At 35.6% G+C, this 18445-nt stretch overlaps 2 protein-coding genes across 2 annotated transcripts in view; both read right to left on the reverse strand.

Moving 5' to 3' along the window:
• Positions 1-1054: 1054 nt before the first annotated feature.
• LOC145673249 (aminoacylase-1-like) overlaps positions 1055-18445 on the reverse strand; it is a 36369-nt gene continuing 18978 nt past the window's right edge. Inside the window, exons 7-9 of the mRNA XM_081742766.1 lie at positions 14970-15030; positions 5056-5232; positions 1055-1360 (exon numbers count right to left, since the gene is read on the reverse strand). Coding sequence (XP_081598892.1) covers positions 5089-5232; positions 14970-15030 — 205 coding nt within the window. The 3' untranslated portion in view covers positions 1055-1360; positions 5056-5088. The remainder of the gene's footprint in view (positions 1361-5055; positions 5233-14969; positions 15031-18445) is intronic.
• LOC145672539 (histone-lysine N-methyltransferase SETMAR-like) lies at positions 4280-5053 on the reverse strand. Its single transcript, XM_081741698.1, has 2 exons — positions 5012-5053; positions 4280-4762 (listed from the first exon to the last, which is right to left on the reverse strand). The coding sequence occupies exons 1-2, from the start codon at positions 5051-5053 to the stop codon at positions 4280-4282; spliced, it is 525 nt and encodes a 174-aa protein (XP_081597824.1).

Genomic DNA, 18445 nt, shown 5'->3' on the forward strand with positions numbered 1-18445 from the left:
ATGTATGAATTAATAATTTCGGATAGTTCTAGTTTGCATAAGACTTTCCAGTTTAACGGTGTACATTAAGCTTAATTCAGCACATCTAATTAATTACATCCACGTGTTATATAGTGACTCGGAAGTTAAATAATATTATTACTGTCACCAGACAATCCAAAGTTAGTTTTGATAAATATAAGTCATCAAAAGGTTTATTTCCCTATGAGAAAATGTTGCAGACATTTTCAAAATATTCAACTTTTGGAACAAATGACTCAAGGCGATTGGGTGCAAAACTAAAGTACTTATTTAATGATTACATGCTATAATATTCCTCAGAAGAAAAATCCAATCCAATGGCGTCACTTCTTAGGGGATAAGGAATGGGTCCTTGGCGTACGATTCATGGATATCCAAAACTATCATCCAAAACACGTGAAACTATACAAGCAAAGTGAGGGAGGTCTCATTATGCTGGAAGATAATTTTAAAGATAGAGGGTTTTCATGGCCAGTCCAACCTCATCACTCATAATGCCTGTGCTTGTCTCAACTTGTCCTATCACTCGTTTTGTACAATTGCTGCACCGCTGTGGTATTTGCTTTCCCTGGACGCCATTCATGGCAACAAACTATTTGAATTTTCAAACAAATGATTGACCATTCAATCATCCAAGTGCCCACACTTTAGCACATCAGCCCCATGGAACGCCACGATTATTTCTCAAAGAGACTCTGTATTTTAGTATCACTGCTGCATGGATTCGATTTAATTTGTTCGGTGTTCAACACCAGTGGACAAAAGCTGTCATGAAGCATAAAGCTACAGGTTTTCAGAATTATCGTTGACAGTTTGGAGCTCTCAGGGTTGTTTTTCGACTTAATATATCAGAAAGTTTTGATATTTGGTATCAGAAATTTTCTCCTGCAATTTTGTACTTACAACATGTACCACCTTTATAAAGCCTTTTAACACAGTTAGGAATATAAATGCATTAAATTAAGACATAAATAGAACCCAAAAAAATACAGTTAGTAATAATTATTATGTAACTCATTGTAAGGGACAATTTCCAGAAGAAACAAGTTTACATTCATTCAGTAATTTTATTAAAACATAACTCGTAGCTCTTAGGTTACGTACATTTAATCTTCGGTTTTTGGGTTATGTACATTTAATCTAATAGACTGTGTAAGATGTGGAGCAAGGAATCACCAAATTTACCAAGATAAATTGATTGTTGGAGTTGGCATCATTGGATTTCATATATTTATCAAGAATCAAGATGGTTGACATGGGATGTTGGAGTAGTGCTTGCTTGGAGAGTTAAAGATCCATCAGTGATTGGTTCAGCGAAGATATCCAATTCATGGAGGTCCTGGAACAAATATTTTTAAAATATACAATTTATTACACGGGAAAACCTTTAAGTTTTATGGATTTCGGTTTTTGTTACACTAGAATTAGTTACCATACTTGAACAATGCACATAGAGAGGCATCTCTATAATGAGCGATTCTTTATAGTATTTTAAATATTTGCAAAAAAATACCGTTCACCTTATTGTTACTGGAACATTCACATCAATAAAATGGGATTTAATATTAATAAATGTTTGTTACGCTGTATTAGTAAAAATAATCTAATTTGGGTCGAATCACATGAACTTAAGAAATGACCCAATAGGGTGCTTTTATTTTTAGTCTAACGAAACTTTGACGTTAACGTTTTTATAAATCATGGAGTTATATTAGTGTAATTGAAGGTCCCTCTGCAATTACAAGGTAAGTTGAGTTACCTCGATTCCTGGTAAAACATAAATATAGGAGGCATGTGGACTTGCTTTCCTTTTCCGTTGCCTCTAGTGCGTATACGAAGTGTCTGTTGTGAGAAAAACACAATTCATCTGCATCTTGCACATTGCATTTTAAGTTTATAAGCTTTCTAACTCAAAACCCATTTTTCACTTACCTTGTTATTGCAGAAAGCCCTTCAATTATCCCAAAGGCCCAATGAACCTTTGAGTCTTTTCAGTCATTGAGTAATTTTACTGTGATTCTGTAATTAGCCCAATGAACCTTTGGGTTTGCTAAGCAATGGAATTATTGTAGTATGATTATCAGCAATTGGTCCAATGAACTTTTCGGTTTCTTAAGCCATGGTATTATTTTAGTATGATGATCAGTAATTGGACCAATCTTTGTGTTTTTTTATATATAACAACCTTAAGCCATGTGATTATTTTAGTACGACTATCTGTAATTAGCCTAATAAACCTTTATTCTTATTTCTTTCTGCCTTTACGAGGTCATTGGACATAATAGGTACCGTATCTGAAGTACTGAAATCTCTTGAGAAGACTTCAGTTATGTGTAAGCCACTGCCAAATTATCACTATTTCTATTAATGACTAGATATTTGCCGATTATTGGTACTTAGTTTAGCTATAATCAAAAAGGAAGTTTAAAAACTGGTTAGCATGGAGGTAGAGAGCCAGTTCTCTACTTCAACAATGCAACCAGTAGAATAGCTAGAGTAACTCAGAAAGCTGTGTATGTATTAGAGATGGGACGTAAGTTTATTGTGAACATGGAAATGACACTCAACGATCAAATTGAGGGTATGCAGAGAATAGATGACATAAAAAACAATGGATTATGTGAAGGGGGAGGATCACAAGGATTGTCTCTTACTTGCCAGCTTACAGCGTCGCTCCATCCGCTCCAGGAACCCGTATGGTTACGTCACGAATCGTCTCTCAAATAAAAATGCAGAAATCAAGGTGCAAGTGTTACAAAGACAGGTCTCTATCTCAGGACAATAGGGTCGCTTCCTCCTGGAGTACGGGCTCCTTGTTCTCTTGTTCTTCATTGACTAACAGCAGAGTTCCCAAGCTTACTGTGACCATAGGGTGGCTTACTCGACGTTGGACTCTACCACAAACTGAGATGTCCTCATCCAAAACCACAAGCAGAAGGACAGGCTACAGTTACCAAAAGCCTCAGACCACCGACCAAAGACGAATAACAATAAATGCAAGGCAAATTGCCACTTGACGAAAGACAGCCCGAAAGGACACCTTGACCTTGTTCTGTCTGGAAGTATCAGATCATGCTGACAGTAACAACATTTTGGAAAGGGATTAAGAAGATGATGACTTTGGTTGTTGTTAGAAAAGAAAAGCTAGAAAAGAAGAAAATCTGCAGACTTGATTATATTTCAATCGAGTTTTATAAGCCTATGTAATATAAATTCTCAGACTAAATGGAATGATTTATATACTGATGAGACGTTGATACTTCCTTCTTCGCTGTCTGGGGCATTGTTCTGCTGTGTCGTTGTTTCTACAATAGGTGCTATCAGTTCCTTTACATTAGTCGTATGGGAGAGTAGGTGACTTATTAACGTAGTTCACAAATATATCAAATAATCAAAACTGTCATATTCCTGTATGTCTTTCCAGATATGCATATTCAACATGGCAAAACCAATAATCATCTTCTGTAATCGACTGGAAGAAAGAAGAGGTAGAATGGCCGCAGTCTAGTTTCATACTTTCTTTAGTTTCCTATCCTCAATTCAATTAAACCATAGAATTAATTTTACATTGGAATAGGACTTAGAAGGACATGATTATAACAATTACTACCCACATGTGTTACATTCAATCGTCTATTAGTAAGAAGTTGTAAAAGAAAAACATAACTATTGCAACCAACGCTCACAAACTAAGATACAAGGTAACCAAAAATGTTCTTGCCATGCTAGATCAGTGATAAACAAAGAACAATACAGTTAATGGTTCCTCCCTTTAGGTTTTGAAGTAATCTCCATCAGCATCCAGCACCTTTTGCCAAGATTCCTGCAGCTGCACAATACCCGGGATAATTCTCAGCGGTCATGGATGCAAAGAATTCCCTGAGTGCGTTCTGCAGGTCTCCCTCATTTGCGAAGAATCTCCCACGGAGGTGGTTGTGAAAGAATAAAACAGATGGTAATCTATTGGCGCAAAGTCTGGTGAATATGGTGCATGGAAGTGTCTACCAGCCAAATTCTTGAAGGGTCTCTCGGGTCCTCTTTGCCACAGATGGATTGGCGTTGTCGTGCAGGAACAGCACACCGTTGCACTTCACCAATGCCGGCTCCTTCTGTCGAATGCATGGTGCACTCTTTGCAACTGCGGAGAGTAGAGTTCAACAGCGATGGTGTAAATAGGTAGAATGAGTTCATAATGCACCACTTGCTGTCAATTCCATCATATAGAGAGTATAATTTTTCGTAAGTGCAGAACTGGTCTTCAGGTGTGAGGAACAGAGTCATATGGCGACAACCAATATCTAGCACACTTGGTAATGTTATAGAATACCCACTTTTCGTCACCAGTGAGCAAGCGATCAAAGATAATTTGTTTAGGTGCCGAGTGAGCAAGGACAAACGGGCTGTCACTCGTTGTTCCTTGTTGGCTGCCGAAAATGTGTGGGATACCCACTTGCTTAACTTGTATGACTTTCCTATTCCATGCAGGTGCAGTCTGACTATCAGCGGAAACATGAAACCTATCTGCAAGTTCATCACACGTTAGACCACTGCCCTCCTCGATTGCTGCTTTCAGGGCTTCGTCATCCAACACATGTGGTCGTCCACTGCGACGTTCACCCGAAAGGTACACATGTCGCGAACGGAATTTCTGAAACCAATGCCTCGGGGTGTGTTCGTTCACGGCATTCTCCTCAAATGTCTGGCATATGCGGCGACTTGATGTCGCAGCTGACAGACGCACCTTGAAGTCATTAACAGACACACGTGAACAAGCTGATTGGATACCTCCATTTGTCTTCGACACCGGAGAACTATGGAACTTCGGAAGAACTATGACCACTGTATTGCGCGACGTGCCTGTATTGTTGAAGGTCAATGGTCAGACTAACTCCCGATCGCTTGGCACGCACGTGCGTCATTCCCCCCTTTTTTTATCTCGTGAGTGCATGGTTAATGGGACGTCACAAACGACAAGAACTTTTTTGGTTACCTTATAATACCCGTTGGATACAAGTTCATCTGAAATCCACATACCTAGACTATATATTTGGCATCGCATTAAGTTCTTTATACATTTGCCAAAGCAGGTATGAGATTATAATAAATTTCAATGCCTTTGAGAAATATCTTTTCATTGAGAAATTCATTGTGGTCATGAAGCAGAATGGGTGTGTTGTTCATAGGTGAGAATCCAAAAGCTGGTATTCCAATCTGAAAATAAAAGGCATAATATTACGAAATGCAATACAGAATAACAATTAACACGCACTTCTTAAGAAATTGATACTCTTACTAAATTTGATAAATATTTATTTACATATCATCGGTAGTCCTATTGGCAAGTTGCATTCAGAATCCGATTTTCTCTTAAATATCTTCGTCGGGCAAACGGTTGATGTTGGGAGAGAAATAGTCATATATATATATATATATATATATATATATATATATATATATATATATGTGTGTGTGTGTGTGTGTGTGTGTGTGTGTGTGTATGTATATAATATAAATTTATAGCGGTGTTCAAAATACTCATGATATTGAAAAACAATGCTGTGGAAGTTAAGGGGAGCTGAGTTGTCTTCAACATTCTGCAGGGGCAGATTTGAGGCTTATTCTGGGGAACATAAAATTCATCTCGCTTTCCTTTGTGGCAATTGGACACAAATTATCACATTTTCCCCCAAAAGCACATTTCAAATCGGAATATTGGGGGACAGTCCCCCCAGTTCCAAGATTGGAGGGGGCATGTCCTCCTCATTCCCCCGGGAATTGCGCCAGTGGTGATTATTAATGGTTAATCCAAGAAGGAAGGTAAGAAAAATAAATAACGTGATTACAACTATTCATTTCATTTCATAAAGCTTGTTCTATTTTTAAAATCGTTTAATGATGGTTTTTTGCTTTAAAAACACTTTATTCTATCGCTTTACTTAATTAATTCTTGAAGGCCGATGGTTTGGTATATGTAATTACAAATTATTTGTAATTATATGTAATTACAAATTATTAATTCAGCTTTGACTAAATTGTTAAGATTTGTAATATCAATTTTTAGTGTATTCTAGTGAGATTCTATAAAAATGTAAATACTTGTTAGATTGATATAGATATAGATGTAGAATAGCCTTTGGCAAGCTGGGGGCTCCGCCCCCAGACCCTCGAGTCTCCTCGGCGTACGGCCTCGCATTTCCTATCTATCGGCCTTTGCATCAACAATGAATTTCGTGAACTTGTTCTTCATATTTCCTAAATCTGCCCATCCGGCAGCTTCGCCCCCACACATTGTCTTTGCTCGACCTACGACCTCGCATCTTTTTTTTTTTTTTTTCCTATTTCAACTATGTAAAAGATATGATTTTGTATCCCAAGAAAACGCCCATTTAAATAGCATGGGATTTTCTCCATCTTTCTTCAGACCCCTAAAAAATTAAAAATATTCACTTTTGGCAATTTTCCTGTCAGTTAGTCCTGGAATGCTATAATCATGCCAAATTTCATAATTCTAATCGTGCCGGAAGTGCCTAAACATTTTGGGATGTAGAAGACGTCCCATATAAATAACATGGGGAAGATTTTTTTTAGTTCCCCATACAACCATTCTACGGTTGGAAATTTTTATTTTTGATGATTCGCTTAGGTAACGCTAACGAAAACGTAAAAGCATACCGAAATTCAATTTTTTATTCCAATTCTAAGTACCTAAAACATGAGATTATAGGTCCAAAAAAGGACCTTTAAATAACATGGGGAAATTCTTTATCCAATCTTTAGACCCCTCTAAAAATTAAAAATATTCACTTTCGACAATTTTCCTGTGGGTTAGTTCCGGAAAGCTACAACCATGCCAAATTTAATCATTGTAGCCCTACAGGAAGTGCTCAATAATTTATGTCAGCTCATGTAGTTTTATATATAGTTAGGATATAGATATAGATAAATATAGATATAGATATAGATATAGATATAGATATAGATATAGATATAGATATAGATATAGATATAGATATAGATATAGATATAGATATAGATATAGGTTTAAGATATAGATATAGAGAGAGGATTAACCGCTCACAGCGGGGAAGTTACCTACGTGGATTTTCGAACGGTTTTCAGTTCTTGGAAATACATTTCAAAATATACTAATTTGCTTTCACATATTATAGTACTTTATATATATTTATATTAAATACTATAGTACCATAATTTATTTACTGTAGTTAAGAAGAAGCATACTTAAATAATTGTTGTTTTATATTATGTATTATGTGTACGCATGCATCAAAATGTATATTCGCTCGCGACTGTGCTTGTGTGTCATTCTTTTACCTCCTTGGAAGAAACATTAGGACATCCCTGTTTCTGGACATTATACATCGCCTTTTTGATGTTCTTTTACTGTGAACAAATATCTCTTTTGATAATCTCTATGAAAATGTGTGAGCAGCTCCAAGTAATTTATTCAGTGGCGTGTAGTGCTGTTTCCGATGGCGAACAGGTTACGATTGGCAAGACATCCTTCGGCACTGACAAACACTAAAGTAATGCTAGCTCGTGATAGTAACATGTACATCATCATCTCCATGGTAAAGGTTTTCTCGAGGTTCTCCCGTTTCCTTTCACATTATCATTCCACGTATTTCATAATCATTAATCTCTTTCAGCCTAATGACATAATCATGGGATGTTAAAGATGCCATTCATTTTCACAGTGCTCGGCCAATACTGCAGCTGATACAGTAATTAAGTATTTAATCATGGGAATTATTTTCCATCTTGCCACCATGGACCCGATCTTGGGGGGCCGAGAGATTCTGCCTCTCAGAATGTGAATCTTATACTTATTTGGATCTTTGCTTGTGTATATGACAAGAAAACACACAATATCTTAACCCTCGAAAGTTATAGAGAAATCGACGCCCCTGCTGGAACAGTATTCAAAGTTGCTACGCATGTTATTCTCTCAAGTAATATCACAACAAAGGGAAGATTGAAAATTTCATGCCACTTATTAGATATTTTGTCTGCTACAGAACTGCTTACGTCCTTCTTAATTCTATTGGAAGTCTAGCAAACGTAGTTGCGTTCACTAAAGCGTTAGCAAGTCATATTTTCCAAATTCAATAGTTCAATTTAATTGCTTTTGTTCATTGACTCGCTACCCTCTTCATGTCTTTTAAGTTCCAATTCCTGCTTTCCTAAAGAAAACCTCTGCCACTAATCACGTGTTCTCTTTTTCTCTTCGTTTTTACATTTTTATTATATTCAGAAATATTATATAGGTAACCAAGAAAGTTCTGTCGCTTTTTGTGAAGGTCGGTGTTCAATTGGCTATCACACCGTGAGTTGAATGCGAGTGGAGATAAGACGAAGGTCAGTTGTTGGTGTAGGTATATCAAACATATTACCTGGTTGTGGCAGTTTAGTCACACCGTGAACTTGTGTAAGGACAGAGTGAATAATGGGACCTCCACAGAGCGTCACAAGGGCGTGTATGTTGTACGAGTTCAAACTGGGGTCAAACGCCGCTGCAGCGGGGCGGATTATATACCAAGCCATTGGTGAGGGTGTCATGACTACGCAAACAGTGCAGCGATGGTTTAACAAGTTTAAGGACGACGACGAAGCACTCGAAAACGCACCACGTGTCCGAAAACCAACACATATACAAAATTAATGTTTTCAGGTAGCAATTGAGGCGAACAGTAGCCAGATATGTGACAAACTGGGACTAATGCTAACCAATGATGACGGCGCCGTGGAGCTTCGTACTGGACCCACTTCTCATTACATGTCAGCACTCTGTCCAGAAATGGATCCTTCCTCAGACGAGACAGCAAAGAAACACAGGTGTCTGCTCGCGAGGCCTTCTGGCTCGGAGTCAAATCATGTGGGACCCATCGACCCAACTTATAGGCTTCCCAAGTTAATAGAGGTGCTGCCGAATAGTTTCTCCACTCACACTGAATTGTAGTCCAAAACATCTGAAACCACCACTGCAACAGCAGAAGGTTCTCCTGTGTGTTTGATGGACTGCTGGCGGCATCGTGCATCGGGAACTGCCATCAGAGCATCAATGCAACTGTGTACTGTCAGCAGTTGAGCCGTGTTCAAGACAAATTCAAAACTGAACCGCAAAGGGGTCCTCCTGTTACAGGACAACGCTAAGCTCCACGTTGCTAGGATGACCCGCGACATCATTCTACGCCTTGGATGAAAAACACTATTACATCCGTCATACTCCCCAGACATTGCACCATCCGATTATCGCCTATTCCATTCCTTCGAGAATCACCGTAGAGGACACCAGTTCAAATCCCTAGTAGAGGTGCAACATGCACTTGGTACCTTCTTCGCTTCACGGCCCATCAAGTTCTACCGCGATGGAATCCATGGCCTTCCAGAACGTTGTCAGAAGGTCGTCGATGCTGATGGGGACTATTTCTGATCTTCCAGGTACGTCTTAGGTGACATATTGATGTTCGAAGCTGTTGGGTAAAAAGGCGACAGAACTTTCTTGGTTATATTTATATATTAACACGTAATAGTATTAAATAATGTGCATTGATGTGTTAAATATTTCTGTTCACCTTTAAATGAGCATATTACCTTATAATTAATAAATGTGAACTTAATCTCGTGGAAGTATAATGTTAGTATTGTTATAACATCTTAAGTATAGCGTAAATAAATTACCTTAGATGTAATAAGCAAAGAAACCTTAGTGTAATGAATAAACAGTCTTACAACTATTCATGCTTGTCACCTTATATCGAGAGATATCGGTTTTTTTCAAAAGATAAAGCTAATTTAGTTTAATAACTACGCAACAATTCCTAGTCTATCATTTTATTAAATCTGAAAGACTAACAAAAAAAGGGTTGAGTAGATTGGTCCTCACAACAATGTAATCTGAATACAAGATCAGACATGGATGCCTGAATATTGTTGGACCAATCATACTCAAAGGTTATATGAACATTAGCATTGATAACGTGATTACATAAATCTATCATGAGCTGTATAAGCTTGTGATATGGAAACCAATATTACAACCTAAATTTTTCCATACTGAGTAAAGTATATTCGATTTATGTAATTTAGTAATTGTTGTATACAGTGGCGTATTTAGGGGGGCTTCCGGGCTTAAGCCCCCCCCCCCGAAATCTTACTTACTATAGTAAAGTATATTAAATATCTTGCAGAATTTTCACATTTTCAGGCAAAGCCCCCCCCCCCCGAAAGTTAGCAAAGCCCCACCCGAAACCGTAAATACGCCACTGGTTGTATACTTTACGTACTGGCGCATAGGCCTAGGCTGTGAGGAATATTTGATCAGACTGATACTACTACTGGCAATCATTTTATGCAAAGACATAGAAATCAATAATAATAAAAAAAAGAATGCCAACTTACAATTTAGAATCTATGGTAGAATCCAATGATAAATAACACAAGATAGATTCTTAAACGGGACTTCTAAGTCGCTACTCGAACGCGACTAACAGTCTCTCGAGCTACCAAGGAAAAATTGAACAACTGATTAACTTTACCAGAGATTATATACACCTTTGTTTATCAATTCTCTTTCTCCTGTTCTTTATTTCTGGATAATCCTAGCCCAGAAAAGTTTCTGTGACATATATCATGGACGTCCGCCTTTCACTACAGTAACAAATATTTTGTTAAGTATGTATATTTGTAACACACAAATAGTTTCTGTTTACGCTGGTACCCTTTCACTAACATGTTTACCTCTTTTAAAATAGTTTGTGTCCTGTTGTATTCGTGAATATGCTGTCAACATCTCTTAAAATAAATTGTATTGTTAAAATCACTAAAAGATTTTGGTCAAGTTTTATATTCACGTAATAACATTGATGTTGCTAATTCACTTGAGTGTCATTCAGTGTGTAATCTAATACCTGTAACACTGTAGTTGGATGGGGATAGTCTTAGGACTATTCATAATGCCCACTATTTATATAAAAAAATATTTATATCACTGCATTCTGAGACATTCTCTATTTCCAGTCAGGGGCGTAAATAAGGGCCCCGCAGACCCCGCATTGCGGGGGGCCTCAAGGGATCAGGGGTCCCCAAATCGTAAAGTTAGACGTCGATAAGGAGCCCCACTCCACGCTGTCTGCGAGGAGGTCCCCAAACCTTTAGTTACGCCACTGTTTCCAGTAACAAAATAAACATGACTAATAAAGCAATTTATCACTTAATGAACACTTAATTAATCGATACGAAGAATTATGGTGACTACTTAGAAAATGCCTATTGTAAAATTTTGTTTTCAAGTTCTGTAAGGCGAGAGGTAGGTCTGCCATCTAATAACCTATGTTATCATAAAATTCAGTGTAACAAAAGAACTCAATTTCACTTGGTCAATCATACACTGGCTGGTTCGTTTCTATACAAGACGAAATTTCCGAATTCATGAATCTGGATCACCTACCACTCACCTGTTACATTATCATATTTGCACAGATTTAACTGGCAATATGGAAACCAAAGAATTCCCGATTTTTATGAAAAAAAAAAGTAATCTAATATTATATACAACGTTATAGAAAAGGATGAACAAATCGCTTTATTCCTTAGCAAATTAAAATTATATAAGCAAATTGAACTCTATGACGCTCTGAATTCCACTATGCCCAATACAGTGGATGGAATAGGTCAAACGTACAACTTCCCCTGGCTTCCTCTGTTCTTCGCTATATTCGTGCCTGCTCGGGTTTATTCGGAAGAAAACATTCCTCGTACCATCGATAACAATTGAATATTGAACGGCGTTGTATTCTTTCAGAACAGACAATATGGCCCTTAATAATGTAAATCTCTAGCTTAGAGATGCACAAAAGGGAGGGAACAGGTAGTTTTGTCTGTTCCATAAAGATATCGCAACTGAATTTATTGATACACTCCCGCCATATCCAATGAATTCTAGACTGCGCGGGAGAAACAGTGTAAGTCAGAAATTGGCCAGAATAAGATAAGTCAAAATTTGTGACCTATGTGTCATGCTCCACCTCCGGTTAACTTGGTATAAGTCAATTCTAAACGTGAGTTGAATAATCGCGTCTTGGTACTGTTAGTATAAATGGTTCATACTTATCCTTGGTAAAATAAAAAAAAAAAAAAAAAAAATCGCCCCTTGAAACCCTGTGTTTTTTGACTTACACTGTTTCTCCCACGAAGTTTAGAATTAGAAAGTAGTTTCTTGTATATATATATATATATATATATATATATATATATATATATATATATATATATATATATATATAAAATATATATATTAACACTTTTTTCCCTTTGGATTTTCATATGATATTCACATGTTTCATATGTTCTCGGTGCTAAAAAGCATTGTTTAATTCCAATCAATCCATCAATTCCTCTACGATAACCATCTTCGCTTTACATTTACTTTAAATTATTTTTGCCTATGAGACGACAGCAAGAATTTCTCCGACTAAAAAGAAAGAAAGAAAAAATAATCTATGCCTGACTAAAAAATAATATAATACAGAGGTTGATTCATTTATATTAAGCCGGATTTGAATGTGGTTCTTACGTAGGAAATGCCTGTTCCCACCATCGGTTGTGCTCGATCTGCAGGTCACTTGTACTGACTATTGTCCCGCATCGGAGCTACCATAGTAGGAGACTACTTTGCAGCTGGGCCATGAGGATTGTATTCCATTAATCTTTACAGGCTTTCTACAGACCAGAAACGGTGGGGACTCAACAATGGAACAGGCGCCGCTTGAGAAGTCTGAAAACACAATATTTCAGTGGGCTGGCATCTGGACTTTTTGCAGGAATGTCAGAGAAGGGAATTGTCGAAATTCCAGTTTTCTGTTCGATACAGCAATGGAATTCTAGCGAATTTTTTGCAATGTGGCTGGATGCCTTGTCTTAGTGCAGTTCAACCTGGTTCACATTTTGTCTGTACAATGCTGGGATTTCATGCTGGTACATTTCAGTCAGAACATGAGTCCGGTAGTACGCAGCCTTGATTGTGACGTTTCACTTCAACTTTCGGAGATGTAGTTTGTCCCTGTACGAGAAACCGCGCAATATCATGAATAGAATCCACCAAGTTTGTAGAAATTTTATATTTATTCAATGGAATAAAAAGCGATCAAAGCTTAACTTGAATCCAAAATAAAGAGAGCTCTATTGAAAATCTAAGCAAGACTTCTCAAAAACTACCACTAAAATTATACAAGGGATTTTCACAGCGATAACATCTAAGAACCTTCTATTTTGTTAATATGTATGCTAACCATATGACAATATATTATGATTAATTAGCGTCAATTTAGAGTCCTATAGACATCTCAAATTATTTTACGATGACCTTGTCGTCTTTAAAGAAGATGAATTAGGTTAAAATCTAGTTATGGGAATTTTTATACATAAAGGAAACGACACGAACCAAACAAACATACAAAGGTAACATACCATGGTCCTATACTACCAAACCATGCCATTTTAAAAAAATGAGAAGTATTCCTATGCACACGTTTCGAAATTTTAGATGGAAGTGCTCATGTACCCATCTTCTATAAAAAACAATGGAACATATACTCAATTATACTACCATATAATATATAAAATTATTATTAAAGAGGATACATGAGGCCAAAAACCTTCCAAATGTATATTTTTTGGCAATGTTTTTATTCATAAAAAGAAATGAGATGAACCATTAATACTTATAATAGTCTGACACTATCATAACAAATTTTAAAATTTGGAAACTTCCAAAATTTAAGTTGGGCCGATACATCCCCTCCCAAAAGATAATGGATCTTATACTCAACCTTCCATGATAGTAAACCATCATTAAAACGATGAGGTCAATAACCTTCAAAATATATATTTTTGGCATGTTTTAGCCATAAAAGGGAACAAGATGAATCATCAAATTTATAAAAGTACATACTATGGTCCTATACTACCATATCAAATTTATGATTTTGGGAATTTACAAAATTTAAGGGTAGGACCGATACACATCTCCCAAAATTTTAGAGGGCTGCGAAAATGTACCCATGTCTCTTGAAAGAAAATGGATTCCTTTATTCATCTATAACATATAAATCTTCATTAAGGAGGATCCATGAGGTCAAAAACCTTCCAAATTTATATTTTTGGCGTTTTTAAACCCATGTAAAAGAATGAGATAGATCACCGAAATTTACAAAGGTATATATTATAGCCCTATACAAATATTACCATACTAATTTTTAAAATCTTGCCATTTCCAAAATTTAAGTGTGGGTTTATAATCCCCTAAGGGAAGCGTTAATGTATCTCTGTCGTGGATCCATACACTCATTGACAACCAGATATAACCTCAACAAAAGATATACATTTTCAACAGAGAGTGGGTAACTAGCAAATCTACTCTCCGAGAACTATCCAATCCTCTATATCCTTACCTTAAATTTTTCTCATTATTATCATTTCTTTATAGATTGGTGTCATTTCTCTTCAACGATTATTAGTGTGATGCAACGCCGTGAGTTACAGGCAGCATTGCTAGGATCAAGGACTTAATGTCCAGTTATGATGGCAGATTGTATTTACAAATTCACGAGTAACTTTTACAAGGATGTTATAAAATAGAGGATCTGCCCATACAACAAAATCGTGAAGCCATACGTCACAGCTTCGCCACACCTACTCTGCCCACTCCGCGCCACTAAGATCGTAATGTTTCGAGCCAACAATCATGGCGGAAACGAGAGTAGCCAATCAGACGTGCCGGCTCAGACGATGCTCGGTTGTTTTCTGGCTTCATTGAGTTCATATGATGAAGATAGGTATGGGCAGATCCTCTATTTTATAACATCCTTGGACTTTTAAGCTAAAAGTTTAATAGCTTTGATCAAAATATCTGTCATATAACTTTTTCTTACCTGGCGTAGGTTACGACCATCTGTTTGTCCAGGACTTATAACAGGCTTCAATTTTACCTTCCTACAAATAAATAATTAAATACACGTATAGAATTTCAAAAATTAAGCCATGATAGAACAGCCTAATCACAAGAAATATACAAATATATATATATATATATATATATATATATATATATATATATATATATATATATATATATATATATATATATATATATATATATATATAAGGAAGTCTATAATGGCAATGGAAGAAAGTGTACCAATACGCTTCTCAAATATTTTTTAATCAGATATTAAAAAGTTTCATGTCAGCACTTATAACCATGTTTCTTAATTCATTGTCAATAAATTAAATATTTGGCCCTTTTTCTCTTTAGGTAAATAATAGTGTGAAGCAATAACAAAGGTTAAGAATGTGTCATGGCTATCTGATTTACAGTTTAGATAAAAACATACATGCGATTTACATTTTAGATAAAATCGTGACACTTCACTAACTATTGATTTAAACAATATAATATATTAACACTTCTGATTCCCAACGGAAAATAATAATAATAAAAAGAACTAGTAATATTTGAAAGAATAATTTTATTCCATCCGCTAAATTAGTTTTTCTCCATTAAGTTTATTTTTTATTGTTTGATGAAAGTTCATTAGTTGTTCACTGTTGTTTACGGATTCTTTCTTTTAAAATTAGTAATGTAGTTGTCCTGACTTCCAACATATTCTTCCTTCATATTTTAAATTATGTTAAAGTATAATCCTACAAACCTTGTTCGTATTCCTAGAAAACTGAAGTAGTTCCTATATTTCGGAAACATTAATCTATTAATAATTTTCAAGATTCACATGAGCAAATCATGTTATGTAGAAGATTTTCCACATTCTTCTGCTTCAACATTATTACTAAATCATTCAATAATGTATTAATATGAAGTATCGTATTTTAACGCTGGAATTTATATATTGAAAATTAACTATTGTGCACAGTGCATCAACTTCTATACTATACTATGACGGTGCACAGTGCATCACCGTCATTCTATAAAAGTAGGTTTGTTTAAATGTGATAGTGTACCACTCACATCAATTGTTACCTGGTTGCATATTATTATTTAATCTTACAGATAATAAAATATTCTGTTATCGAAACTTCTCTTAACGTTATTAACCCAATACTGATCCGACAATATCTTTGGAGACAAATGAGGAGTTCAATGTAGAAAAATATTATTATACTGCATATCAGTACTTTTGTAATTTATCGTAGATACCCAAAATTCTGTGAATTGCGAAATGATAATTTGGGGTAATAAAGATGTTCATGTTTTCTGTTTGCTATTTTCGTGAAGCTCCTTTTAATGTGGATATCTACATTCTCACACAATATTTATGGCATCAATGAACTACTTCAACGTAACCATATTATATTGTGTGTGTTAATTGTTTCGCAGTTCTTCGTACATGACTTAAAAATCTAGTGTTGGGCGAAATGATAAACTTCAGAGTAATACTGTAGTCATCTCATACTCTATTTACAACTACAATTTTTACTAAGAAGAAATCTCAAAGTAATAACTGTTTATTTATTTATTTTTATGAAATTAGTAATAATACGAGTATCACAATTTCTGTTTAAACACCCATTTTCGTTGTTGAGTTTAGGGTATTTTATCCTAATAAAATAATAATCTAAAACATTCTTTCAGTAAGTGATACAGCACTGGGTAAAACCTTGATATCCTGCTTCTCACTCTTTACAAGTTACTTCACATTAATACATGTTGAATTGATTCCAGAAACACGCTTCTCGCTCTTTATAAGGTACTTCGTATTAATATATGTTAAATTGATTTCAGAAACACGCTTCTCGCTCTTTATAAGTTACTTCGTATTAATACATGTTGAATCAGGGGCGGATCCAGAGGGGGGCGATCGGGGCGATTGCCCCCCCAGAAGAGGAAACTTTCTTATTTTATATATATAAATAAAACCGATCCCGAAGTTTGGAGCCCTTAAAAGTAGCAGTATGACAACCCACCGCCCCCCCCTAGAAGTCGGTCCTGGATCCGCCCCTGTGTTGAATTGATTTTAGAAACACACTTTTCGCTGTCTTACCATTCTTGTTCTCATACTTGTCATCAGATACACAGATAGACTGACATAGTTTTCTATATGACTTCTCTACTTAAGCATATCATAGTTTGGAAGTCTAAAACTAAGTAAATCACAGTTTTGTTATCTTCACTTATGCGACAATTAATATTATTCGACGTAAAACACTGATTTCTTAATATGTCAAGTAGCCATATGCCACACATGTCTGAATGATAACCACTACATTGATGTATAAAAATTGTAGAAAAAAGCGTAGAAATTCGTTATAACACTATTTTGAAAGCTATATATTTTTTTACATAGACATTTATTATCATGTAAAATAAGAGCATTATTATATAGTATGTTTTGTTTTATAGCTGACTACACACCATATAAATATTTCCTTGCTGCTATATTCTTTTAAGATCCTTATTTTATCACTGCAGATGAGCATAACTAAATTATCAAGATCACTTTTCCCCGCGCAAACTACAAACGATAAAAGTTAAATGTCTAGATTGATAGAAAGTGATTTCCCGCGCTGCAATACTATCACGTGATTTGTGTTTACGTTATTGTCATATTATATACCTTTGTTATATGGATTTATCGTCAGAGAACATTATTTCGCATACATAACTGCAGTTTGGTCGTAATATTTATTTATAATCTTAATTTACTGCCTCCAAACAATGATGTTACAATTAAATTTCATGTAGTTCTAGGAAGTTTCAATATGGCAACAATGAAATAAAAATTAACACCTACGCGCACAACATTGAAACTAGAATAAAATAACGTATTAGAGATCCTTAGGACAAGAGTAAAGCAGTTTCAAGACTATTAAAACATCTAAGATAATTTAAGCTTCCATCAAATAAACCAAAATTTTGCACAACGAATCATTATTCATCATTACTAAGACTCAAAATTAAATCCGGATAAAGGAAATCTAGTTAATCAATCAACACTATACCTACTGCCACTGCACCGAGATTTCCATAGTGTTCGATTCAGCACACTGTGCAAAGATTTCCACACCATTTGATTCAGCACGCTTCGCTAACATCCTCCTAATTCAATATTAAAAGATATGGAAACACTGTTTTAACAAATAGAACGGAAAAGTCCATGTACTCGTCATAAATTGTTCTGTGTATAGTTTTGCAATTCTTCAGAAGAATAAAAACAAGGTTATTCTATCTTCTAAATTTCAACTCTAATTGCTAGAAGTTCGACTCATTTTACCGAACTTAAGAGAAAGAAGAAATGAAATAAAGAAACTGCTCAGCAATTATTCCGGTAAACTACATGAATTAGCAACAGTGACATTTGCAAAGTATACGGGTATAGTAGGAAAAAAATAA

The sequence above is a fragment of the Thermobia domestica genome, chromosome 16, assembly GCF_964235325.1.
Source record: "Thermobia domestica chromosome 16, izTheDome1.hap1.1, whole genome shotgun sequence".
In the NCBI taxonomy this organism is placed as follows: domain Eukaryota; kingdom Metazoa; phylum Arthropoda; class Insecta; order Zygentoma; family Lepismatidae; genus Thermobia; species Thermobia domestica.